The sequence below is a fragment of the Bubalus kerabau genome, chromosome 21 (genome assembly GCF_029407905.1).
Source record: "Bubalus kerabau isolate K-KA32 ecotype Philippines breed swamp buffalo chromosome 21, PCC_UOA_SB_1v2, whole genome shotgun sequence".
Taxonomy (NCBI): domain Eukaryota; kingdom Metazoa; phylum Chordata; class Mammalia; order Artiodactyla; family Bovidae; genus Bubalus; species Bubalus kerabau.
Window position 1 is genome coordinate 64404506 of NC_073644.1, and position 27254 is coordinate 64431759.

General features: G+C 49.7%; 1 protein-coding gene across 1 annotated transcript in view; it reads left to right on the forward strand.

The window, feature by feature from the left end:
• Window positions 1-25159, forward strand: part of PHLPP1 (PH domain and leucine rich repeat protein phosphatase 1) — a 223235-nt gene extending 198076 nt beyond the window's left edge. The window contains exons 13-17 of the mRNA XM_055559318.1: window positions 4779-4909; window positions 8103-8207; window positions 16757-16951; window positions 19734-19962; window positions 23157-25159. Coding sequence (XP_055415293.1) covers window positions 4779-4909; window positions 8103-8207; window positions 16757-16951; window positions 19734-19962; window positions 23157-24269 — 1773 coding nt within the window. The 3' untranslated portion in view covers window positions 24270-25159. The remainder of the gene's footprint in view (window positions 1-4778; window positions 4910-8102; window positions 8208-16756; window positions 16952-19733; window positions 19963-23156) is intronic.
• The last annotated feature ends 2095 nt before the right edge of the window (window positions 25160-27254 follow it).

The window sequence follows — 27254 nt, forward strand, 5'->3', positions numbered from 1 at the left end:
TTGGAGGGAAGATCCCCTGGACAAGGAATGGCAACCCACCCCAGTATGCTTGCCTGGAGAATCCCATGGACAGAGGAGCCTGGCAGGCTGCAGTTTGTAGGTTGGCAAAGAGTTGGACGTGACTGAGTAACTGACACTAGTAATCCTAGATTATATTCTTAATGCTTCTTGAAAATAAAGTACAGTAATTGTAAGGTGTTTCATAAAAAGTATTAAAATTATTGCAATTATAAACATTAGGAGATAACATAAGTTAAAGAAGAATAAGGTCCTGTTATATTTAGCTAGTTCTCTGTGAGCAGTCTCATCTTCTAAGACATTAAAGGAGAGGGCTTGTTCACAGCTTTGTTACCAGAGCTTTAAAACTAATTATCATTTAAAAGGATAAACAGGTTTTCTTACTAAAATATATATACTAAAATGTAATTTTTGAAACTTGTAAAATTAGGCCATTATTCGCATACCCCTAGAACAGAGACCACATGCCTCCCCTAATCTTGGGTAAAACGTAGGTGTAGGCTTGCCTCATTTTGGTGCATTTAGCGAGATCTCGCAGAGTGATCGTCAGGCAACAAATTCTCTATGTGGGCCAGAAGGTCATGTAAGTTCGTAGGAAAAAAGTTAATTTTGTAGAGTTTTCTGGCGCGCTCAAGCGCACCCAGTCGCAGAAGCTTTGTTCCCTGGGATTACTGTCTTCACCGTTGTTCGGCACCTTCTTCAAAACCCACCACCAGTCCTGTGTTCTGGAGCAGGTCGTGATTCTAAAATAGACACACCTCCTTCTGGGTACAGATCCACCGTCAATCAGCTAGAGAGGAAAACCTGGCCCTCGAGTCACCACGTCAGCCAGGCGTGGCTTGGCTGGTCCCGGCCGACGTCCCCGTCGAGGCCCCCAGTGCTGGCGGCCCAGGGAGCAGCGGAGCCGCCTGGGCGGCCCTTGGCCCCTCTCGCCCAGGGGCCCCTCACCTCACTCCACGGCTGCCACATTCATAGTGTAGGAGCTTCGCAACAAAACCCAAGCTCCTCGTTGAATTACTTCCAATTAGTGACATATTCCTACCGTTTTCAAAGTGTGGTTTAAGCAGGTAAAATTAATGTGTGACACAGCAGATGAAATTTAAACATATACCAGCAACTTTTGTCAAATTTTCCGTTTTCCTGTAGGGTCCTGATTTTGGCCACTAGGTGAACAGCATATTTTAAAATGTTTTAAGTTCTTCCCAGAAGGTTATTTTCATGTTTGTGCTGTGAAGTAATAAATCATTTGGATAAGTCGAGGGACGCCATCTCTAGGACTGCTTTTTTCCCTGGGAAATGGAGTATGAAGTGTGTTTAATACGCCACACTCTTGAGAACAGTGGATCCAGGAAGTTGAATTTCCCTTGGAATCAAGCCATGTTTGTTGTTTCTGAAGTGGGATGAGGGCAGGAGAACCAGCTCAGTCATAAACACAAAGCACACGGGGAAGTGGTGGGTAAGTGGGTGAAAGAAAAGGCGTTAATTCTTCAGAAAGGAGGGTAAGGGAGATAAAGACACACCAGGGACCAGTGAGGTGGCAGTTTGGGTGGGGTAGCTGACCTTCCAGACTCAACAGGTCACCTAGGAACTGAAATATCCAAAAACCAGGAAGCAGGAACAATTGTCTTTCTGGTCCTGGAGTCTGGGTATTCGTTATTTAGGAATTCTTCTAAAATTCGGGGAATCTGGCACCCATTCCTGTTTGGAACAAAAGCTGCGGAAAAGGCATGAAGCAGTGTCTTCCAGGACAGGGCCATTGAAGCTGCTTTTCTCTCTGCCTCCCTGGCCACACAGCCCACAGGAAAGCTGGGCCTGAACAGTCTCTCTCTCTCAGAGTTGGGGTAAAGTGTTAACTCAGACAGATGGGTTTGTTTTTTTAACTCAAATTTGAAAAATTATTTCAGCAGGTCTTTTAAACACAGAGCCACTCCCTTTCCAACCAAATACTGCTTGCATCTTATGAAGTGGCCTGTGTGTACATGCAGATAGACAGCTGGCCCTCTGAGAGTCCTGTGTGTGGAAAGTGTCCCTTCAGAGGCGCCCCAGGGAGAGGAGCACTTGTGGCTGTGCGTCCTCAGAGAGCTTGGCTGGGAAGTGGGCACTGCCATGCTCTCGACAGTCTCCTGTCCACAGGGAGAAGAAGTGAGATCATACGCCCCGAAGTCTGGAATATGACCTGCAGTCGTCTAGAAACTTCTGTGACGTCTCCTTTCTAATCTAAAATTACATGCTAATTTTGTGTTCTACTCTTTTACCATTTCTTTTAGTTTTAATATAAAAGTGAAGGCTCCGTAGTCTTCTAAGTAACACTGACGCCCCAGAAGCACAGGCCGGGTGTCCTGTAACTTTGTGATATACCACTGAATCTCCCCAAGGGCACACATAACCAGTTTTAAGAAGAAATGATGAAAAGGAATTGCTTAGCTTATATGTAGGATGCATTTCATTAAAGTCAGATTTTAGAAATAGTTTTGGTGTTTAAGGGAATTTACTGTTTGCAGAAATGGAATAGTAATTGGTGGATTGAGGATTTTTTTTGAAAAAAGTTTTACCCTGATGGTCATTTTTGTCAAGGTGTTGCCAGTAAGGTTTCCTAAATCTAAAACCCAGTTGAGAAAAATCAGAGATACTGTGTATAAACTTAAAAGGAAGGCATTTACAAATTAATGGAGAAAGAAATGGCAGCCCAGTCCAGTATTCTTGCCTGGAGAATCCTATGGACAGAGGAGCCTCGTGGGCTGCAGTTCATGGGATTGCAAAGAGTCAGACACAACCGAGCAGTTAACACTTTTACAAATTGAAGTTCTTCTTTTGCTTACTCAGTCAACAAGCATTTGTGGAAGACTATTAAAAGAACAGGAAATAGTGCTTGTAAGCAAAGCACTTACTATCTGTTAACACCAGAGGTTGCCACCAGATAGCAACGTCCTGTAATTTTTAGGAATAAACCTCCTTAAGCGTGCAAAGCTATATTAGGGGTGTTTCTCTACTCAGTCTGCCCTTAATGAAATGAGTTACCTTCTCATGCAGAAGCAGTCACATTTAAAAACATATCAATTCCTTTGCAGTGCTACTTACTCTAGACTGAATTTAACCTAAACGTGTATATTGCAGTTCCCATCCTAACAGATCCATTAAGATCCATTCATTTATTCAGTCAACAAATAATTGCCTACCAAGTGGTAGGCATTCATTTGTTTGTTTCTCCTTTTGGTGAAAGCATCGTTTGAGCTCCTGCTTTGTGCAGTGTGCTAAAAATGCATCAGACGTGGGAGGAGATGCAGCAAGGATAGCGTGAAGAGTTCCCTTCACAGAGGACGGTGTGCCAGGGCACAGACAGGTGAGAACAGGTTGGCGTGAGAGTTCACCCTGACAGCTGAACACCACGTGAGAGGAGGCAGGTGCTGAAAGGCGGACTGAAGGTCACAGCTGACCAGCTGAGGACCTTGGGCGCAGGTTGAAGGGCGGTAGGGGGGGCAGAAAGACTGAGGCTGGAGTGGAATGAGGGTAGAGCAAGCCACAGCAGAAAACCACCCTGGCAGCACCGTGGGGAGTGGATCAGAGGGAAGGGAGGCTGAAAGCAAAGTTGGGAAGCGGTCATAGTCCTTGGGGCAAACGTAGGAGGGTGGAACTAGACGGCGCGGAACTGGCTGCAGGGGGTTCAGGACTGGTGACCGGATGGGCCTGGGCGGGCTGGTGCGTGAACCCATCTCTCAGGATCTGTATTGCTGTCCCCAAGGTCACCTTTATAAATGATACCCCGCTGAACTTGTTTATAATCTGGTAATTTAAAGAAGGAGCAATTTTATGTCTATGGAATTGTAAAAGTTTAAATCTTTAGAGGTAACATTAAAAAACGTTGCTAACCAATTTCATAAAATTCAGTGATGTTCCACAATGTCTTTCATCTTTCCCCTTAATACTCTGACCTCCGAATTCGTTTGTGTCAACTGTTTAGCCTTCTACATTACCCACACCTGTCAGTCCTCAAGCTCATGTTTCATCACCATCGGGAGAAGCATTGGCACGGCCTGGTGTGTTCTTTTCTCTGTGCTGATGTGTACAGGCCATGCTGCCAGAGTAGCCCGTTATGAAGCAGTGTCATCAGAGTTTCATTCGAGTCCAGGTGACACACAACCATTATTTGTAATTGGAAAAACAACAAAAAGGAGGAGATGACCATGTCCCTATTATTATTAACATTTAGATTAAGTGAATTCTTGCACTTCTGTTGAAAGTATTAAGGCTATCAAATATCAAAGGTGATGAGAGTGCAGCTCTAGAATGAGTGAAATGTAGTGAAATTGTACCTACATTTATGATTTTTATATTAATAGGCTAAAGAAAGATACAGAATTCTAACACTCATGGTGTTTAGGTGTTAAAGGCCGGTGGTGGTGGTGTAGTCACTAAGTCACGTCCGACTCTCTGAAACCCCATGGACTACAGCCCGCCAGGCTCCTCTGTGCATAGGATTCTCCAGGCAAGAATACTGGCATGGGTTGCCATGCCCTGCTCCAGGGGATCTTCGAACCCAGGGATTGAACCCAGGTCTCCTGCATGGCAGGCAGACTCTTTACTGTCTGAGCTCAGGGAAGCCCTGGTCTATTGTAAATGTTTAGGGCTGAACAGCAGACAGACACAGGTCCTGTGTTTCGCGGTCGTAGCGCAGTGAATGGTCAGACCAGTTCTCCTGCAGCGTTAGAGCTGCTTGAACCCCTTCTGCAGACCGTGTCTTCTCGTTTCCACTTTTCCTTCAGTGCGTGGACCTGAGCTGTAACGAGCTAAGCGAAGTCACGTTACCAGAAAACCTGCCTCCGAAGCTGCAAGAGCTGGACCTGACTGGAAACCCCCGGCTCACCCTGGACCACAGAACCCTGGAGCTGCTGAAGTGAGTCCCTTGTGAGGCGCCACAGCCCCGCCCTGTTCCCTGAGGAGGATGCTTGCTGCTCAGTGCAGACAGGAAATGGCATGGGAGGTGTCTGACTTACATGGTCTGTCTGCACAGACTTGGAGTGAAGTGATTTGTGAGTCTGTAGTTCACCAAGATGGACGGACAGCCAGAAAGTTTTTTCAGATAATTGGATACTCATATGTCCTTCCAGAAAGTTTTTGAGAAAGTATCCAGACAAAAGGAGATGAGAATAATGGAAACAAAGTAGGAAGGGAGATTTAAAGACACAGGAGACCTACAGCTCTCGCCACTGTTTTACCAGGATGCAGAGCCCAGGCCCCTCAGTGTGTCCAGACCTTAGTTTTTTCATCTTTAAGGGAGGGTGGTCTACACACTGTCTAAAGGACTTTTCAGAACTAAGAATATATGGATTATCAAGACATATTTCATCCTTACAAGGGTAACTTTTGAGTGTTAACAAATATGAAATGTCATTTTGTGTTAAAAATGTATAAAAATTTGTTAATAAATGGAAGCAGCTCTTTGGAGAAAAATAAAAGTCAAATTTCTATTGCACACCAAAATAAACTCCAGCTAAATTAAAGAGTTAAATCTATAACATGAAATAATTTTTAAAAGAAGAGATCATATAAATATATTCACAAACCAGAAAAGAACTTTTAAGGCCAAAAAAGAGAGTGGGGGAATCACAAGAGAAGTCAGTATATATAGATTGGTTTTGATATTTATGTTATATATAGTTATGTATGAGTCAGTAATGCTAAGTACTCATTCAAGCAGAAAATAAGCAAAGGACATTAACATTTAATAAACAAAGTACAGATAGTTACGTGAAAAGATCAATGCGCAGCTTTATTAATGTATCAAGGAAATATTAAATAAAATATTTTAATGATGACATTTTTCCCCTCAAATTGGTGCTAATGGAGGATTGTCCATTTATATAACTTTTTAAAAAAGCCATTGGCTGTGTCAGACTTTTAAAAGTATTCGTATACCTAAATCAAGGTTTTCTGTGGTAAAAATTTTATTCTAAAAAATAATCAGAAATGTGTTAGGGATAGTCATCAAGATGTTTCTAATTACACTTAGGATGTGTATAAAATCACATGGGGAGATTTTCATGATGTAATTAGAAAAAAATGCAGAACCATATAGATAATGGAATGATCGCACTATTATACGGGCCTAGGACAGGGCCCGTTAAACTCTCTACCAAAGAGTACACGTTACTAGAGCGCCCAGAGCGCCGCCGTGAAGCGCGCTGCCCTCCCGGGCTTACCACGGTTAGAAACAGACAGTGGCATCATAGCGCTCTTCAGGTAAAAGCGCCGCCCTCTGTTCAATAGCTAGACAGTTGTGGCCCCTTAATCGCAGAGGTCCCGCACCTAATGTGTAACTTGGGCCCTCCGTCGAGGGCTGGCCGGTCTGTTCTCCACAAGGCAGCGTCGGTCCGTGTGGTGACCCCTCCACGGGGTTAAAGCTCCGGCTCCCAGACCCCTCAGCCTCCTTTCAGGATGCACACGAGCCCGCACCCGCTCACTTCAGACGGCCGCCCGTCACACTGTTCAGCCAGGCGGGGGATGAGTGCTGCTTCACCGGAATGGACTGGGGTGTAGGGGACAGGGTTACTCTCTTCTTTAATAATCAGGCTAGGGAATGGAGTTCTTTTAAGGCTCTCTGTTCTGTTTGTTTTTGTTTTTTAAGTATAAATGTCTTTAGAAAGGAACCTTCCATTTTTCTCTCGAGTTCAGAAAAGTAAGCAAAAAATGCAGTGAGAAGCTGTAAGATATGCCTTAAGAAACCCAGTGCATTGCTTACCATGGTACATGGATCAATCTGGTACCAGGCCATATGGAAAGCAAACAAGAGCAGGTCTTTTTTAAATACCCCTTTTATTGATAGGTTTGAAAAGAGGATATATCCCACTGATGTAAAATGAGGTATTTTATTTCAGAACTTTCCATTGGCACCATCTGTGATATTTATGTTTCTCAGCTTTTTAGGATAAAGGAAAAAGTGAATGCCTTCTGGTAATTAAGAGTAGAAACTTCTGTTTAATGAAATAGTTTTAAATTTCAAAGACATTGCCACCAAATATTTCTAGAATCAAAGTTAATATTATTAGATATTGATTTACTTCTGAGTTGACTGCTTCTTGGGAAAGTATTCAGTGTTTATTATATTTTGGAGTTACTGAATTTATTATATTTATTATATTTTGGAGTTAATGAATGCCAACAGATAATTTAAATTCCTGGTCTCAGGACAGAAGTGTTTAGGTGTTGAGGTTAAATGCCCTTTCTTTTAAGTAATAGGGGAAAAAAACTAGTGGCAGTTTACAAATAGGGATTTATCTCACCATGTGGTAGGCAGCCTTTTAAGAACCTGCCACATATCTGTATGACTTCGTGTTCATGGGCATTGAATCCTTTCTCGTAGGCTGGTTTTTAATGAACTGCGTTTGAGGGTTTACTCTTAATATTTCTGTTCGGGGTCCTGTTGGACCAATTACAGCATACCACAGCCAAGGTGAGATAAGATCTTGTCTCCCCGTTTATATGTATGTAGCTAACATTAAATTTATTGAATTCCCCTCATTTATTTCATAACTTTATGATATTGGTCTCAGCGTGGCTGGCTGTGCCCATGAGGAAAGAATTGGAAGCGTCAGGGAGCGGCAGGCCCCCAGTCATGGTTCGTAAATATGTAAAGGGGGTGATGTGAGCAGGTATTGGATTTGAGGATGAATGTCGCAGAACTCTCTCGCGTTGCCCAAGCACAGTATGGTTGTAGCTGAGGTTTCGTTCTTTTCACATCTGGGCTTCATGTTGTGAGAACACACCTGACTTCACTAGTTCGTGTTCTCATGCCAAGGCTGAGAGCCTTTCATCCCAGCAGAGCGCAGCCGCCCAGGGCGGTGAGTGTGGAGGCTCAGTGCCCGCCGTCGGACGCTGATAAACTGGCCTCCGTGCTCTGTGTGCGTGCCCCTTGGTTTTCATTACGATGAGTAGCTAGTTCTCGCTGCTGATAAACATTTCAGACACATCAAACACAGTGAGAAACGGTAAGTACAGAGTGCTTAGGTGTGCCTCGCTTCTCAGGTCAAGGTAGCAATGAGCACCTGTTCTGTTTTAATGATTCCTGGCCCCTCCGTTTCTCTGATCAGTAATATCCGCTGTTTCAAGATTGATCAGCCTTCGGCAGGAGATGCTTCTGGAGCTCCAGCCGTGTGGAGCCATGGCTACACCGAAGCTTCAGGGGTGAAAAACAAGTAAGTTGAAACTTTGGAATGAGAACTTGCCCGCCTGCCTCCCCACCGTAGCAGGGCAGAGAGAAGCCCGTCGCTGGCATACACATCCGCATGCCACCTGTATTCCAGCATGTTTCCCCAGAGGGAGGCCACCGCGTGACTTAGGCGGGAACATTAGCTCAGCCCTGCTGGGCAGCACACCCACCCTCTTTGTGAGAGAGGTTGCTAGGAGACGGTGTAACTGACACATTATGTCTCTCTGAGACGCCCGTGTTTGGAGAAGGCGTGAGTATTGAAACGCATCCCCGCTGTTTTGAAAAGCCCCTTTATTTTTCTCTGAAGCCTGTTTACCAAGCAAAACAGGGATAGTATTAAAGCAGCAGAAGTAGCCTTGGTTGTCCTTACTCGCGACCCCTTACGGTGCTGGCAGCATTTCTGTGGAGCTGTGTTACAGTCTCAACCAGCTTGTCTGGAGTTTGATGTCCACTCTCTATAATGTCAGCTGCTTGTCTTGCCACCAGGTCCTATCCATCTTAATTCCTTTCTCTTCCCTCTCTTCACCAGCCTTCCCTGTCTCACATGCAGATGTTGGTTTCTTGAGAATCGTAATCCTGCTCTGCAGGCTTGGTTTTTATGAAGGGGTGCTGATAATCAGTGTGGGTGAAGAATCCGCCTGCAATGCAGGAGACGTAGGTGTGACACCTGGGTGGGGAAGATCCCCTGGAGGAGGGCATGGCAACCCCCTCCAGTATTCTTGCCTGGAGAATCCCATGGACAGGGGAGCCTGGCGGGCTACAGTCCAAAGGGTCACAAAGAGTCGGATGCGACTGAGAGACTGCACAGCAGCGGCAGAAAAGCCAAGGAGCCTGTAAATTAGAATAGTCGTCATTTAGGTAGCTAAGGCATAGATAGGAACACCAAGCATTCGGAGCAGGCGGGCCGGAGCGGGACAGAAGGTGCAGGACGACCTCAGGAGAGCTAATGGCCTTCAACCCCAGGTGCGCATTAGAATCAGTCAGGTGAGGAGCACTGAAGAACATTCTCCAACGTAGGGCCATTAAACCGGAATGCTTTACAGCCTCCCCCAGGTGATTCCAACAGCATCCGGGACCGAGCGCTGCTGGCTCGCTCTCCTTCGTGGGAAGTAAAAGTGGAACTGTGGCCGCCACGCTGGCCACTTTCCCTTAGGTCAGAAAACAGAGCGGAACTCACCCTGTGGGCCTGACTCGTCAGTCCTCTGCTCTTTCCCTGAGAGTGTGATACGGTATATCAGAGAAGATGTAGACTTCCTTTACTACGTTAGGGCAAGTCCCTTCTATTCCTAGTTTGCTAAGAGTTTTTATAACATGTATCAGATTTTTTGTCATAGGCTTTTTCTGCGTCAGTTGAGGTGATCATATTTTTTCCTGTCTTAGTCTGTTGAGATAATGAATTGTATCAATTTTAAAATGTTGAATCCACCATGCATTTTCAGGATAAGTTTCAATGTGGTCATGATGTATTACCCTTTTTATAGTCTGCTGGGCTCAGTTTTCTGCTAATTTATTGATCACATCTGTGTTCACAGTAATTTTTTTCTTGTGGTGTCTGATTTTGATATTAGGGTGATGCTGGCCTCACCTCATAAACTGAGTTGAGGAGTATTTTGTCTTCAGGATTCCACAGTCTTCTGGAAGAGTTTCTATAGCCTTGATACTATTTCTTCCTAAATTTTTGCTAGTATTTGCCAATGAATTCCACCTGGGCCTGGAGTTTTCCTTGGTTTATAACTAAATATACGATTTCTTTAATATAGGATTATCTCTTTCTTCTTGAATGAACCTTAGTAATTTATGTCTGTCAAAGAATTTATCCATTTTCATCTAGTTTTCAAATTTATTGGCCATAATATACCATTACCCTCCTTTCACTATCTGTAGGATCTGTAGTAATGTCTCTCCCGACTCCCGTCCCTGATACATTTGTCATTTGTCTTTCTATCCTGATCAAATTGATTTCAGGTCTATCAGTTTTATTGATAATTCTCAAAGAACCAGCTTTTGGTTTCATTGAATTTTTTTGTTGTTGTCTTTCTGTGTTCTATTTCATTGACTTCTGCTCTTACTTTTATTATTTTCTGCTTGTTTGGATTTATTGTGCTTGTAAATTTCTAGCTTCTTAAGGAATAAGTTTGGGTCACTGATTTGAGCTTAGGGTATTAATATCCTAAGCATTTAGAGCTATAAATTTCTTCCTAAGAAATTTTCCCAGTGTGATTGGAGAACATACTTTGAATCACTTGAATCTTTTAAAATTATTAAGGCATTTTCTGGCCCAAAATATGGTTTATTATGGTATATATTTTATGTGCATTTGGAAAAAAATTGGGTAGGTTGTCATTCAACAAGTTTGTTGAAAATGTTCCAGCCTTGACTGTGCTCACTGATCTTCCGTCTGCCTGTCAGCACCTGAGGGACTGTGATGAGAGGCGTCTCGGTTTCTCCTTGTGGTTCTCTCAGTTTTGGCTTCATGTATTTCAGAGCTCTGTTATTATGTGCATAAACATTTAGAATGTTAGTTTGGTGATGAACTGACCCTTTAATCACTATAAAACAACTATTTCTGTAATATTCTTCATGCTGAGAAATACTTTGTCTGGTATTAATGTAGCTGCTCTAGCTTCCTTTTGTTCAGTGTTAGGGTAGTATAGTTGACCCTCAACTGCATCGGAATAAGAGGCACCAACCACGATCAGAAATCCATGCAGCACGTTACAGTTAGCTCTTTATTTCCAAGGTTCCACATGTGCAGAGCTTGTGTAGGACTATAGTAGTGTTAGAGGGAACAAAAATTAGCATGTAAGTGGACCCATGCAGTTTGAACCTGTGTTGTTTAGGGGGCCACTGTATATAATTTCTAATCCTTTTTGCTTTTAACCTATTTGTCTCCTTATGTTTAAAGTATATTTCTTATAAGCAGCATATGGTTAAGTCTTACTTGTTAATATAATCTGAATCCTTTTGGGTAGTGTCTAGACCATTTTTATACTTAATAAAATACTGATGTGGTTAGGTTTGAATCTGCCAGTTAAGTAACATTTGTCTTCTGTCCCATCTGTTCCTGATTCTCTTTTTCTTCATTCTTTTGGGTTGTTTCTCATTCCTTGTTATCTCTTGCATTTGTTCTCACTGGTTCTACTCTGTGTGGTTTGCTTCGGGTCTGTGGTATAACCTTGACCTTGTTCGTTACGGTCCATCCTCTCACGTGTGTGACACGAAGCGCGCGTGGTGAACTTCCACTCCTCCCTCCTCGTCTTCATGCCGTTATTGCCACGTTTTACCTCTGCTTTTGTTATAAACCCCAGGATATGTTATTATAATTTTTACTTTAAACAGTTATTTCCCAAAGTATTTCTCAACTTCAGTATTACTGACATTTTGACCCAGATAATTATTTGTTGTTGGAGAGCAGGGGAGGGATAGGGAGTCCCGCGCATTGTAGGATATTTAGCAGCACCCTCGGCCTCCACCCCCTGGATGCCAACATCACCCCCATCCCAGTCATTATCAGCAAAGACAGCTCCAGGGGGCAGAATGTCCCCTGTTGAACCACTGTCTGTCTCCTTTGCGTTTCGGCTGCACCCTGCAGCATGTGGGATCCTGGTTCCCCAATGAGGGGTCAAGCCTGTGCCCCCCCGTAGTGGAGGCGTCAAGTCCGAACCATGGACGGCCCGGGAAGTCCCGAGAAGCACTGTCCTGATGGGATTTTTAAAATAAGAAAAAGAAAGCGTTTCTATGTACTCACCTGTGTGTTGTTTCCAATGTGCTTCCTACGTTTGTGTGGAACCAGATCTCCATCTGGCGGGCCATTCTCTGCTCCACATATTTCCTATTTCTCGAAGTGCCGTCTTTTGTATGTGCCTTTGAAAATGTCGATTTTGCACCTTCACTTTCGGAAGCTGTTCTCACTGGTATAGGAAGCAAGTCTGACAGTCTTCGTGTCCGTCTTGAAGACGCTGCTGCTCCGTCTTCCGCCTTGTTTCTGACAAGAGCCCTGCTGTCTCTGCTCCTTCGTTCCTCGCAGGGTGTGCTCTCCCTCTGCCCCCCAGTTCAGTTCAGTCGATCAGTCGTGTCCGACTCTTCGCAACCGCATGAATCGCAGCACGCCAGGCCTCCCTGTCCATCACAAACTCCCAGAGTTCACTCAAACTCTTGTCCATCGAGTCCGTGATACCATCCAGCCATCTCATCCTCTGTCGTCCCCTTCTCCTCCTGCCCCCAATCCCTCCCAGCATCAGGGTCTTTTCCAATGAGTCAACTCTTCACATGAGGTGGCCAAAGTACTGGAGTCTCAGCTTTAGCATCAGTCCTTCCAGTGAACACCCAGGACTGATCTCCTTCAGAATGGACTGGTTGGATCTCCTTGCAGTCCAAGGGACTCTCAAGAGTCTTCTCCAATACCACAGTTCAAAAGCATCAATTCTTCGGCGCTCAGCTTTCTTCACAGTCCAACTCTCACATCCATACATGACCACAGGAAAAACCATAGCCTTGACTAGCCGGATGTTTGTTGGCAAAGTAATGTCTCTGCTTTTGAATATGCTATCTAGGTTGGTCATAACTTTCCTTCCAAGGAGTAAGTGTCTTTTAATTTCATGGCTGCAATCACCATCTGCAGTGATTTTGGAGCCCCAAAACAAAGTCTGACACTGTTTCCACTGTTTCCCCATCTGTTTCCCATGAAGTGATGGGACCAGATGCCATGATCTTAGTTTTCTGAACGTTGAGCTTTAAGCCAACTTTTTCACTCTCCTCTTTATCAAGAGGCTTATTACTTCCTCTTCACTTTCTGCCATAAGGGTGGTGTCATCTGCATATCTGAGGTTATTGATATTTCTCCCAGCAATCTTGATTCCAGCTTGTGCTTCTTCCAGCCCAGCGTTTCTCATGATGTACTCTGCATATAAGGTAAATAAGCAGGGTGACAATATATAGCCTTGACGTACTCCTTTTCCTGTTTGGAACCAGTCTGTTGTTCCATGTCCAGTTCTAACTGTTGCTTCCTGACCTGCATATACATTTCTCAAGAGGCAGGTCAGGTGGTCTGGTATTCCCATCTCTTTCAGAATTTTCCACAGTTGATTGTGATCCACACAGTCAAAGGCTTTGGCATAGTCAATAAAGCAGAGATAGATGTTTTTCTGGAACTCTCTTACTTTTTTGATGATCCATTGGATGTTGACAATCTGATCTCTGGTTCCTCTGCCTTTTCTAAAACCAGCTTGAACATCTGGAAGTTCATGGTTCACGTATTGCTGAAGCCTGGCTTGTAGAATTGTGAGCATTATTTTACTAGTGTGTGAGATGAGTGCAATTGTGCAGTAGTTTGAGCATTCTTTGACATTGCCTTTCTTTGGGATTGAAATGAAATCTGACCTTTTCCAGTCCTGTGGCCACAGCTGAGTTTTTCAAATTTGCTGACGTATTGAGTGCAGCACTTTCACGGCATCATCATTCAGGATTTGAAATAGCTCAACTGGAATTCCATCGCCCCACTAGCTTTGTTCATAGTGATGCTTCCTGAGTCCCACTTGACTTCACATTCCAGGATGTTTGGCTCTAGGTCAGTGATCACACCATTGTGATTATCTTGGTCGTGAAGATCTTTTTTTTTTTACAGTTCTTCTGTGTATTCTTGCCACCTCTTCTTAATATCTTCTGCTTCTGTTAGGTTCATACCATTTCTGTCCTTTATCGAGCCCATTTTTGCATGAAATGTTCCCTTGGTATCTCTAATTTTCTTGAAGAGATCTCTGGTCTTTCCCATTCTGTTGTTTTCCTCTATCTCCTTGCACTGATCACTGAGGAAGGCTTTCTTATCCCTCCTTGCTATTCTTTGGAACTCTGCATTCAGATGCTTATATCTTTCCTCTTCTCCTTTGCTTTTCGTCTCTCTTCTTTTCACAGCTATTTGTAAGGCCTCCCCAGACAGCCATTTTGCTTTTTTGCATTTGTTTTTCATGGGGATGGTCTTGATCCCTGTCTCCTGTACAATGTCACGAACCTCAGTCCGTAGTTCATCAGGCACTCTATCAGATCCAGTCCCTTAAATCTATTTCTCACTTCCACTGTATAGTCATAAGGGATTTGATTTAGGTCATACCTGAATGGTCTAGTGGTTTTCCCTACTTTCTTCAATTTAAGTCTGAATTTGGCAATAAGGAGTTCATGGTCTGAGCCACAGTCAGCTCCTGGTCTTGTTTTTGCTGACTGTATAGAGCTTCTCCATCTTTGGCTGCAAAGAAGATAATCAATCTGATTTCGGTGTTGACCATCTGGTGATGTCCACATGTAGAGTCTTCTCTTGTGTTGTTGGAAGAGGGTGTTTGCTATGACCAGTGTGTTCTCTTGGCAAAACTCTGTTAGCCTTTGCCCTGCTTCATTCTGTACTCCAAGGCCAAGTCTGCCTGTTACTCCAGGTATTTCTTGACTTCCTACTTTTGCATTCCAGTCCCCTATAATGAAAAGGACATCTTTTTTGGGTGTTAGTTCTAAAAGGTCTTGTAGGTCTTCATAGAACCTTTCAACTTCAGCTTCTTCAGCGTTACTGGTTGGGGCATAGCCTTGGATTACTGTGATACTGAATGGTCTGCCCTGGAAACGAACAGAGATCATTCTGTCGTTTTTGAGATTGCATCCAAGTACTGCATTTCGAACTCCTTTGTTGACTATGATGGCTACTCCATTTCTTCTAAGGGATTCTTGCCCACAGTAGTAGATATAATGGTCATCTGAGTTAAATTCACCCAATCCAGTCCATTTTAGTTCGCTGATTCCTAGAATGTCAACGTTCACTCTTGCCATCTCCTGTTTGACCACTTCCAATTTGCCTTCATTCATGGACCTGACATTCCAGGTTCCTATGCAATATTGCTCTTCACAGCATCAGACCTTGCTTCCATCACCAGTCACATCCACAGCTGGGTATTGTTTTTGCTTTGGCTCCATCCCCAACCAACACCTGGGGAGTTCCTGTTTCAGTATCCTATCATTTTGCCTTTTCATACTGTTCATGGGGTTCTCAAAGCAAGAACACTGAAGTGGTTTGCCATTCCCTTCTCCAGTGGACCACATTCTGTCAGACCTCTCTCTACCATGACCCGCCCGTCTTGGGTTGCCCCATGGGCATGGCTTAGTTTCATTGAGTTAGACCAGGCTGTGGTCCATGTGATTAGATTGACTAGTTTTCTGTGATTATGGTTTCAGTGTGTCTGCCCTCTGATGCCCTCTCGCAACACTTATCATCTTACTTGGGTTTCTCTTACCTTGGGCGTGGGGTATCTCTTCATGGCTGCTCCAGCAAAGCACAGCCACTGCTCCTTACCTTGGACGAGGGGTATCTCCTCACCGCCGCCCCTCCTGACCTTGAATGTGGAGTGGCTTCTCTTGGCCCTCCTGCGCCTGCATAGCCACCGCTCCTTGGACGTGGGGTTGCTCCTCTGGGCCGCTGTCCCTCGCAGGCCTGAGATTTCCTGGAACTAAGGAAGTGGCTCTTAGACTTCCCCTACCCCCACCTTTATCCCTGCTTTTCAGCAATTTGATTTTGATGTGCCTCAGTTAAGCTGTTTCACTTGCTTTTGCTTGCTATTTGTTGAGCTTCTTGTATCCGTAAGTTTGTCATTTTCACCAGATTTGAAATATTTTTATCTATTAATTCTTCAAAACGTTTTTCTGCCTGTCTCTTTTCTCTTTTGAAGACTCCAGTTCCCTGTGTGTTAGGCTGCCTGAAGTCATCTCCCCACTTATTAATGCCCTGGCTTTTCGTTTCTCCCGCAGGTGTTTGTCCGTTTTGGAGAGTGTATGGGACACAGGCGCCCTCCATGGAAGCAGTCTAAGTGGAGAGACTGCAGGTCTCTGGAGCGCCTGTGCGGCTCTCCTCCCGCCAGTGCACACGTTTCCTTTACTTTTCCCAGTGTTTTGGTTGTGACTCCGTTTTTGCTCCTTGTGGAAGTTTTCCTTAATAAGCGTTTTGTGAAAGAACGTGGACATATGCATTCATAATCTGGTGTTATTCCCCGTGCCTCTTACAGTCGTTCAGTGCTATTTAAAAATAAAATCTTCAGCAGAAGAGAGTGGGGGAAAGCCATGAAGCATAAATATGTGCTTATCATTTTTCTTCACTTACAAAAATTGGTTGATGTAAATTAGCTGGGGTTTAGTTTTGTTGTTGTTCAGTCACTGAGTCATGTCCAACTCTTTGCCACATCATGGACTGCAGCACACCAGGCTCCTCCTCTTTGTTTTCTGAAGTTTGCTCACATTCATGTCCATTGAGTTGGTGATGCTATCTAACCATCTCATCTTCTGACACCTGCTTCTCCATTTGCCTTCAGTCTTTCCCAGCATCAGGGTCTTTTCTAATCAGTTGGCTCTTCATATCAAGTAGCCAAAGTATTACCTATTCTTAATCTACTCAGAGTCACGAAGAAAGAGACAAGACTGGATTAGGCAAATGGGAGAAGAACCACAGCTGGGTTGGGCATGGAGAAGAAAAGATGAGTTGACTCAGCACAGAAGCGTTTTTCTTTGCAGGTTGTGTGTGGCAGCCCTGTCGGTGAATAACTTCTGCGACAACCGGGAGGCCCTGTACGGTGTGTTTGACGGAGACCGCAACGTGGAGGTGCCCTACCTGCTCCAGTGCACCATGAGCGACATTCTGGCAGAGGAGCTGCAGAAAACGAGGGACGGGGAGGAGTGCATGGTCAACACATTCATCGTTATGCAGAGGTAGAGCTTCCGGCGCCGCTGCGGCTTCATGCTTGTTCCCGGTCACACTGTAAAAGGCCAGGAGTGAGGGCATTCTCCCTGTGTTGTGTGTGTGTATTTGTGTGTCTGTGTTTGTGTGTGTCTCTGTGTGTTTGTGTCTGTGTATGTGTACATGTGTGTGTATGTGTACATCTGTGTCTGTATGTGTGTGTGTCTGTGTCTCTCTGTGTCTCTGTGTGTGTGTATCTGTGTTTGTGTGTCTCTGTATGTGTGTTTCTGTGTTTGTGTCTCTGTGTGTGTTTCTGTGTGTGTGTCTATGTGTGTGTCTCTGTGTGCGTATGTTTGTGTCTGTGTGCCTGTGTGTGTGTGTCTCTATGTGTGTCTCTGTGTATGTGTTTATGTGTCTGCGTCTGTATCTGTATGTGTCTGTGTCTGTATGTGTGTGTTTTTGTGTGTGTCTGTGTGTGTCTTTGTGTCTGTGTGTTTCTGTGTGTGTGTCTCTGTATCTGTGTGTGTCTGTGTGTGTATGTTTGTGTCTGTGTGCGTGTATGTGTATCTGTGTGTGTCTGTGTATGTCTCTGTGTGTGTGTGTTTCTGTGTGTGTGTGTGTTTCTATGTGTGTGTCTCTGTGTGTGTGTGTGTGTCTCTTGAGTGTGTGTGTGTATGTGTGTGTCTTTGTGTGTCTCTGTGTGTGTTTATGTGTGTGTGTGTGTGTGTGTCTGTATGTGTATGTCTTTGTGTGTGTCTGTGTGTGTGTGTCTGTTTGTGTGTGTATGTGTGTGTGTGTGTTCATGCACATGCGCATGCATCTGCTCAGTCATGTCCAACTCTTTGCAACTCCATGGACTGTACAGCCCACCAGGCTCCTCTGTCCGTAGGATTTTCCAGCAAAAATACTGAAGTGGGTTACCATTTCCTTCTCCAGGGGATCTTCCCAACCCAGGGATCGAACCCGCGTCTCTTGCATCTTCTACATTGGCAGGCGGGTTCTTTACCACTGAGCCACCTGGGAAGCCCTGTTCAAGACAGTGTTACTAGAAGAATCATAGGCCTTTCCCTAGAGATTCTGGTCACCGTGGAAGTTGTAGAATGTTGTTTCTAACTCTGAGGGCTGAATGTCATAAGCATTCCCACGTTCAAAGCATTGCTCGCTCTTTTTCACTTTAAAGGCTTTGTAGGTTGTGAAGGACGTGCCTGTTGGTATTGTACTGCAAACACTTGATCCTGTGGGACCAGGAAGCAGAGAGTGCTTCAAAGGTCATGGGAACAGTGACGATCTTTTCTGCTTCTCTTCTTTTTTTCTCCCTTGATAATCTGCCAGAGGAAATATCTTTGTGGCAGGGCTAGAAAAAGTGTCCGCTGAGGAATGCTGCCCCAGAGAAGCCTTGACAGCTCCCCCAGGCATGAGGACTCCTGAAGAGCTCAGTAGACGTGGCCCAGTGAGGTTCTTCGCCGCAGCTCACCTCAGTGGGCGTGTACAGTTAATAATCGATGCTGATAACAGCTAATATTTAGTGAGCCCTTAATATATACCAGTCATTGTTCTAAATGCCTTAATGCTGAGAGGCATAAGACAGGGACGTCTGTCTGTACATCTGTCACCTTTTCTGTTTTGACCACCATCTTGTTTCAGAAAAAAGGAAACACATATTATACACACATACCACACACATACCCTTCACACAGCCCAAACAGGCTGACTTTTTATGGACCCCAGGCACTGGGTGAGCATTAAGAACTTGAGACTCTCAAACCCTGGTCACTGGCTGCACTTCTCCCAGATACAGCCTGAGTACTGGCTTGGCTGGAGGAGTCATGGCCTCTGACAGCAGGGAAGCCATGCTACCTTGGTGGAGCCTGGAGCCCACAGCCTAGACGTGCCCGAGCTGGGGTCCAGAGACCCCCGCTGTCCACCCGTCTCCGCATCACTTCCCGCCTCGTTTTCCCTGTGGGTTAGCGGGGTACGGGGCATGTGCAATGCTCACGGTCCTCGCGAGAAGCCTGTGTTCTCTCTGCCGACGTCTGATGCCTGCGATCAGGCTGCCCTTGCTCCTGTCCGTGGTGCCCCTGGCCTGACCTACAGGGTCTACCCTCGTGAACAGCAGGATCTGTCCGTCTGGACCTTCCTGCTCCTGTTGTGCCCAGGTCAATCTGGAGGCTCCGCCAGCCTCGGGCCTTGCCGCCGGAGGTCTGAGCGCCTTTTGATTGCCAACACTTGTAGGTGCCTTGAGTATTCAGTGAGCTCTTTGGAGCTCATCCTTAGACGGTCTTTCCTGTAAACATTTGAGGATGGACCTCATTTGTCAGGAGAGTCGCGCTGTGTAGGAAAAGAGCATGAATGACCCAGTGTGGGAAGGCTCCTGCCCATAGGCAGCCTGTGAGAGAGGGGCGATTGGCCGCTCTGATGCATCGGGGGTGTTCACGCCTGCTCCTGTGCGGTGGTTCCCCCTCCCACCCTCTCGGGAGCAGAGGCTGAGGGAGACGCGGCCGCCTCTGCTGGTTTTGGCTGTGCTGAGACAGGCGCCGCAGGCCACACCGAGACAGGTGAGGGTTCTTCATCCCTCAGCGGCTCCTCAGGCTTTCCATGGCGGAGCGGCCCCGCCCAGCTGGGGGCAGGCCCCGCCCAGCTGGGGGCAGGCCCCGCGTGTGTGCCCGTGTGTGCGTCCAGTGCTGCGGGCTCCCCTGAGCTTGGCGGGGCCTGCTTTGGTAAAGGCGCCGAGTGGAGCCCCGAGCTCTGCTTCCCTGTCCCGTGTGGTCGTCTGGCGGTGGTGTGGGCTCTCAGCCCCATCTCTTTTTATTCCAGGAAGCTGGGCACAGCTGGGCAGAAGCTCGGAGGCGCTGCTGTTCTTTGTCACATCAGGCACGACCCTGTGGACCCTGGAGGACCCTTCACCCTGATCTCCGCCAATGTGGGCAAGTGCCAGACGGTGCTGTGTCGGAACGGCAAGCCGCTGCCCCTCTCCAGGTCGTATGTCATGAGCTGTGAGGAGGAGCTGCAGAGAATCAAGCGGCACAAGGCCATCGTCACGGAGGTGAGGGCGGTCTTCCTCAGGTTGTGGGGGAACTGGGAGGAGGCCGCGGAACTGGCTGGGGAGCATCTCCCTCGGCGTTCTGTAGACGCCAAAGCTGATCCGAGATTCCAGATCTGAATCCACAGCATCAGAGTAGACTCGTGCAGAATACAGAACAGGGCCCAGTCGCCTCTCCACGTCAGGGCCGGGCAGTCACCCCATCCCATCCTCGGGGCACCCACAGGGGGCTGAGACCTGGCGGCCTCTCCGCGTCAGGGCCGGGTGGTCACCCCATCTCATCCTCGGGGCACCCACAGGGGGCTGAGACCTGGCGGCCTCTCCGCGTCAGGGCCGGGTAGTCACCCCGTCTCATCCTCGGGGCACCCACAGGGGGCTCCGACCTGGCCGCCTCTCCACGTCAGGGCCGGGCGGTCACCCCATCTCATCCTCGGGGCACCCACAGGGGGCTCGGGCCTGGCGGCCTCTCCACGTCAGGGCCGGGCGGTCACCCCATCTCATCCTCGGGGCACCCACAGGGGGCTCGGGCCCTGCGGCCTCTCCGCATCAGGCCGAGCTGTCATCCTGGCTGCTCTTCAGGGCGCCTGCAGGGGGCTCAGGCCCTGCAGCCTCTCCACGTCAGGCTGGGTGGTCACCCCGTCCCATCCTCGGGGCACCCACAGGGGGCTCGGGCCCTGCGGCCTCTCCACGTCGGGTTGAGCAGTCATCCTGGCTGTTCCTCAGGATGCCCGCAGTGGGGCTCAGGCCATGCGGCCTCTCTGCGTCAGGCTGGGCAGTCACCCCGTCTTATCCTCGGGGCACCCACAGGGGGCTCAGGCCCGGCGGGCTCTCCGTGTCTGGCCGGGCAGTCACCCCGTCTTATCCTCGGGGCACCCATAGGGGGCTCAGGCCCGGCAGCCTCCCCGCTCGGGCCGGATGGTCACCCCGTCCCCTCCTCAGGGGCCCGCAGTGGGGCTCAGGCCTGGCGGCCTCTGCACATCAGAGCCGGATGGTCACCCTGTCCCCTCCTCAGGGCGCCCACAGAGGGGCTCAGGCCCGGCAGCCTCTCCGCTCGGGCCGGACAGTCACCCCGTCTCCTCCTCGGGGCGCCCACAGGGGGCTCAGGCCTGCAGAGGTCACACTGCCTGCCCTCCTCTCCTCCTGGCTCTGGGGCCTGCAGGCTGTCCCCTTTCAACCTCGGCGCCTTGGTTTCCTCCTGGGTAAAGTGGGCGTGGTGAGGTATCTGTCTGGCCTCTCAAGGCCAGTGTACGTATCAGTGTAGATTAACTGGCTGTTGCTTCAGGTCATGCCTCCTGCTGCACTCACATAAGGCGGCGAGTGGTTCTCAGCCGGGGGCCAGTCCCCCATCAACACCACGGACACGTGGTAATGTCCAAGGACATCTTTGTTGTCACAACTTGGGTGGGGAGCGTGCGTTTGGCACGTAGCCAGTAGAAGCCGTGTGTGTGCGTGTGCCCGTCGCTCAGGCTTGCCTGGCTGTGACTGCGCTGACTGGAGCCACCGGGCTCCTCTGTCTCGGGCTCTCGGGAGCGGGCACCACTTCCCTCTCCAGCACATCTTCCGACCCAGGCGTCAAACCCTGGTCTCCCCCACATTGCAGGCAGATTCTTTACCGTCTGAGCCACCAGGGAAGCCCAGGTAGAAGCCAGGGATGCTGCTGAGCATCCCACAGTGCGGGGCAGCCCCTCTGAGTCTCCACGGTGTGGGGGTGCGGGGCGGCCCCTCTGAGCCTCCACGGTGCGGGGCGGCCCCTCTGAGCCTCCACGGTGCGGGGCGGCCCCTCTGAGCCTCCACGGTGCGGGGCGGCCCCTCTGAGCCTCCACGGTGCGGGGCGGCCCCTCTGAGCCTCCACGGTGCGGGGCGGCCCCTCTGAGCCTCCACGGTGCGGGGCGGCCCCTCTGAGCCTCCATGGTGCGGGGCGGCCCCACAGCACAGTCTTTGGCCCAGAAGGTCCAAGTGCCGCTGCTGAGAAAGGCCGTTGGGCTGCGGCACAGCCTCCAGAACGGACTGGAAGAGCTGGACTCCATTCACACGTTCATCCTGCCGTGTGGGTCCCCTCTGTGTGCCTGAAACGATGGGCGCTGTCGATGTGATTCCCGTGTAGACGCGTGTCTGTCCACAGGAGATGTCCAGTCTCGTCTCGTCAGTAAAGCCTGAGGAGCGGTGTGATGCCCAGGTGAACAGTGGTGGAGGTCTGCAGTCGGCAGAGAGACCCCGACTCCAGGAAGGCTCCGCCCAGGGCCATGAGGAAGACAACTCAGGATCTACTGTGGGAGTCTGGGAAACGAGTCTGCCTCTCGATTCCCATCCCCTTCCTGTTCTAAGAGCAGGGAGGACTAAAGTGAACACTAGACACCATGTAGGGAGCGAAGAGTCTCAGATGGGACTGAGTTAAATTATTAACTGTGTATTGAGTTCCATGCTCAACAGTACACGATGCAGAAATTAACCATTTCCGCTGAAGAACTTGAATCAAGAACCAAGCAGCTACACCATGGCTCCTCGCTCCAGCCTCGGAGTAAAAGCTTTTTACTGGCAAAGGGTCTGAAACTTTGGTTCATGGTTCAGATGGTGGGAACCCAGCTGGACTGAATCGGGAGGCGTCGTCATCTCCATTTGCTGCCAGGAAAGTCAGCTCAGGAATTACGGGAGCCGCCTTTCTCCTTGAATAAGTGTCTGCCTCTCCAAACACTTCACTTTTCCCCACCTAGTCTCTCGCGATTTGTTTCAGCCTCCTTCAGGTTAAAGCTCCGCCCACTTTTGGACCTTCCCACGCCATCGCCTGCTGGTTGCTGGGCTGTGGGCAGTGGTCTGAGATGGGGGCCATCACGCTGAATCGCACCTGCCTAGGAGGGTCTGCTGCCCCCCCCGGGTGGCTCAGCAGGCCCTTCCTCCCTGGACCCCTGTGCGTTCCCAGAGATGCTGATCAGCCCGTGTTGCTGACTCAGCCAGATGATGGTGTGCTTTGGAACGGACAGGTCCCAACACAGGGAATGCATGAAGCGCTTTCCACGTGTCCCTCCTGCTTCCTGCTGGCCCCAGGCTTCTGCCCCGGGTTCTGATGACAGGTGGCCGGGAGCCCCTCACAGGAGGCGGGCAGGCCTGCAGGGCGGGCAGGCCCCGGAGCTTCCCCCAGGCAGGAGCCCCGCCCCCAACTCTCGGTGGTAACGTCTGCTTGGCAACCCCTCTCTTTCCAGGACGGCAAAGTGAACGGAGTGACCGAGTCCACGCGCATCTTGGGCTACACCTTCCTGCACCCCAGCGTGGTGCCCCGCCCACATGTGCAGTCCGTGGCCTTGAGCCCCCAGGACGAGTTCTTCATCCTGGGCAGCAAGGGGCTGTGGGACAGCCTGTCCGTGGAGGAGGCCGTGGATGCCGTGCGCAGCGTGCCCGACGCGCTGGCCGCCGCTAAGAAGCTCTGCACCCTGGCGCAGAGCTACGGCTGCCGCGAGAGCGTGAGCGCAGTGGTCGTGCAGCTCAGCGTTCCCGAGGACAGCTTCTGCTGCTGTGAACTGGCCGCCCTGCCGCCGCCCAGCCCCGGCGTCTTCGCGCCCGCCGCCGGAGTGGCCATCCGGGAGCGGCCCGCCGACGGGCTGGGCGCGCCGTCCTCCAGCAGCGGGCTGGCCTCCGAAATGAGCAGCGAGCTATCCACGTCGGAGATGAGCAGTGAGGTGGGCTCCACGGCCTCGGACGAGCCTCCGCCGCCGGGCGTGCTGGGCGAGGGTAGCCCCTCCGGCCCCGGCGAGCCACGCTGCGCGCTGCACCCTGGGGGAGCGCCCGGCGCCTTCCAGCGGCAGCTGTCCAGCGCCACCTTCTCCAGCGCTTTCTCGGACAACGGGTTGGACAGCGACGACGAGGAGCCCATCGAGGGCGTGTTCAGCAACGGCAGCCGCGTGGAGGTGGCAGTGGACATCCACTGCGGCCGCGCCAGGGATGGGGAGCGCCGGCGGCCGCCCGCACCCGGCCCGCCGCCCGAGGCCGCCGAAGAGGGCATGGGTGCCACGGAGGACGAGCCGGGCGTGGCGCGGCGCGTGGACGGAGCCGCGGGGACCATGGGGCGCTGGCGGGGAAACGGCTCTGTGGCCCCCCAGGAGCGCAGCCACAACGTGATCGAGGTGGCCGCCGACGCGCCGCTGCGCAGGCCAGGCGGGTACTTCGCGGCCCCAGCGCAGCCAGACCCCGACGACCAGCTCATCATCCCCCCGGAGCTGGAGGAGGAGGTGAAGGAAATGATGAAGCAGCGGCCCCCCGCGCCGCCGCGCCCGGGCCCCGCGGAGCCCGCGGACTGCAGCGGCGACACGCCGCTCTGACCCGCCCGGGCCCCGCAGACCCGGCGCCCGCCGTCCGCACGCCTCCGCCGTCCGCAGGCGCCCCTTCTGTCGGCCGTTTAAAAAATAATAATTACCACTTTTCTTCTAGTGATGCTCTACCCATATGATTTCAATTTGTTAACCTCTTCCCCTAACATATCAGATATGTAAAGACAAAAAACAAAAGGTTTAATATATTACAGAGAAACAGTTAATGTAATGTTTTTTAAAATGGCTTTTTTGTTCTCTGTGTGGAAGGCAAGGCAGGTTGCCAGTGCTAAATGATTTAATAATATTGTAATTCTGTATTTGTGGGGGGAAGACGTTTTCTTGTTTTCTGTTGTTTTTTTTGTTGTTGTTGTTTTGTTTTGTCTTGAAAACGATAGACATTTATAGAATATGGAGACTAACTCCTAGGAGTTGTTTTACTCTGTCAGGTGACTGAAGTCACTGGGATTCACTAATTTTCTCTGAGAGAACCGTTGATTGAGAAATTTCTATTGTAAATAGCTCTGTGTTGTATAGTGATGCTTCAGAAGTTTTGTAGCTTTGGCGTGAGGGACACAGACTGAACAGCTGACTCCCCTCCGTCCCTGCACCCACACGGTCCCCTGGCGGTGCGCCTGAGCCCTGCTGAGGGCACTGCCTTCAGATGAGTGGATCTTAGCCACTGGAAGGGACCTGGCCCCAGGGGCCGCTGACCCTCTCCTCCTCTCCTGTTCCCACCAGCCCCTTTTGCAGACACTTTTTAATTGTGTTCCTTACTGCTGCCACAATCAGCATGATTGTGTAGCATTCAGTTAGATCCTTTACATACCGAGAGTTATATTAAAGCAGAATGCACAAATGAACATGTCATAATTTTGGTATAATAAATACAAAATTTACAAGTCCTGGACCCATCTGCTTTTGTCTGGGGAGCCAGGTATGTCTTGCAGATGATCACGCCCAGCTTGGGTTTGGAATGAATGCATGTACCTTTGGGGTTATCTGGTGCTTCCGTCTTTGATTTTTTTCTTTTGAAGAGAAAATAACCAAACAAGTTAAACTACCTTGAATGAAGGTAGTGAAATCCACCCTATAGTTAACAATATGTGTAGCTGGTTTACAGCGTTTCTATTTCTGGTTGTTACTGTGTAGAATAGATATTAAAAAGGGGATAAGGTGGCATAGAGGAGATCCCAGGGAAATCCCACAAAGCCAAGTTTGTTTCCCTTTCTCTCAGGGGCCCCTCAATCATGTGAACCAGTTTTTAGTCAATCTTTTTTTTTTAATAGGATATAGTTGTTCTTTGTATTGGAGTGTAGTTGATTAACAGTGCACATAGAGTGAAAATCCAGAGCCAACTGCTGCACTCCCCACCCCTCTGTGAGTGTGCCGTGGGGTCCTCTTAGGGGGTCCTGCGCTCCTGCTGGCTGCCTGGCCCCACTTACAAATGGCACCGTCCCATTCTGCATCTGTGACCCGTGTGTCACGTCTCACTCTGCATCTGTGACCCGTGTGTTGGAGACGCTCTGGGTCTTTGCCGCGTCTCATGTGGACCAGCTTTGCAGGTAGAATGGTTTCCCTTCTGTAGGTCTGCCCTCCAGAGGGGTACCTGGCAGGTTCAGTGATGGGACACAGCAACTAGTCTCTCTTGTAGACTCCGTAATGGGCTGTCCGTCCCCTTTCTGGGTGGCCAGATGAGTGGACCACTCCTTGTCTTGGTGATGTCCGTTCTTCACTCCATGGCGGGCTTCTTGTACACTGTGCACTGTGCAAACCACTAAGACTGTGGAAGAAGACGGAGCTCATCTCAGCCCCGTAAGTGTGGCTTCCCAGGTGGCGCTCGTGGTTAAGAACCCACCTGCCATGCAGGAGACATATAGACATGGGCTCCATCCCTGGGTCGGGAAGATCCCCTGGAGGAGGGCATGGCAACCCACGCCAGTGTTCTAACCTGGAGAATCCCATGGACAGAGGAGTCTGGTGGGCTACAGCCCACAGGTCACAAAGAGTTGGACACAACTGAAGCGAGTCGACTTGGCACACGCACAGCCCCACGAGGGATCAGTGACCGAGAGCGGAGACCCAGGCAGGGCTCTGCTCTAAGTCCGGAGCGAGGCCGGCTCAGGAACCTGCGCCCGGGTCTCCACTCTGGACCTGGAGTGAGGCCAGCTCAGGACCCTGTGCCCTGCCTGCTCACCGGCACCTGGCCCACCTGTCTTCCCGCTGCTCCGGGCGGATCTGAGCAGACCCGGAAGGCTCAGCGCTCTCACCTCGTGCCTCAGTCCCTCCAGAAGTTCCAGGCGCTCTCTGACTCCTTGGTGTGGAACCCCCTGCGGGTGGGGCTTGTCGGTCACCTTGTGTGGCCCCCACCCCAGACAAACCATGTAGACCCCATCCTTCCACAGCTCACCCCCAGAGAAGCCCACTTCCGCCCTGAGCAGGGCCAGCACAGGCAGCATGACCTGGGGGTCCACAGAGGATGCCCGGCAGCTGCTTGTGCCAGAGGCAGCCGCTGGGACCAGCGAGGCTGCGCCCGACCTCTGCAGCTGACGGGGCGATGGGGCGTGGGCGTGGCTGTTTCCCCAAGACCTGCAGCTCAGGGCACGCTTGCTTCTAGTTCATTATCCCAGCAAGTCCCACTGTCCACTTGCCCCATATAAGGAACTCTGGAGATGAAGGACAAGACTTCACTCTTGAGGAGCGTGGGGCCAATAGTGAGTGAGTGAAAGAGGCCGGTGGGCACAGGGCTCCTGCTCAGCCTCCTTGCTCTTCCCTGGAGCTGCCTGGGGGCCTTCACTGCAGCCCATTGAGGTGAAAGTGAAGTCGCTCAGTCGTGTCCCAACTCTGCAACCCCATGGACTGAACCCCCCCCCAGGCTCCTTCCTCATCCATGGGAATCCCCAGGCAAGAGCACTGGAGTGGGTTGCCATGACCTCCTCCAGGGGATCTTCCCAACACAGGGATCAAACCTGGGTCTCCTGCATCGCAGGCGGATTC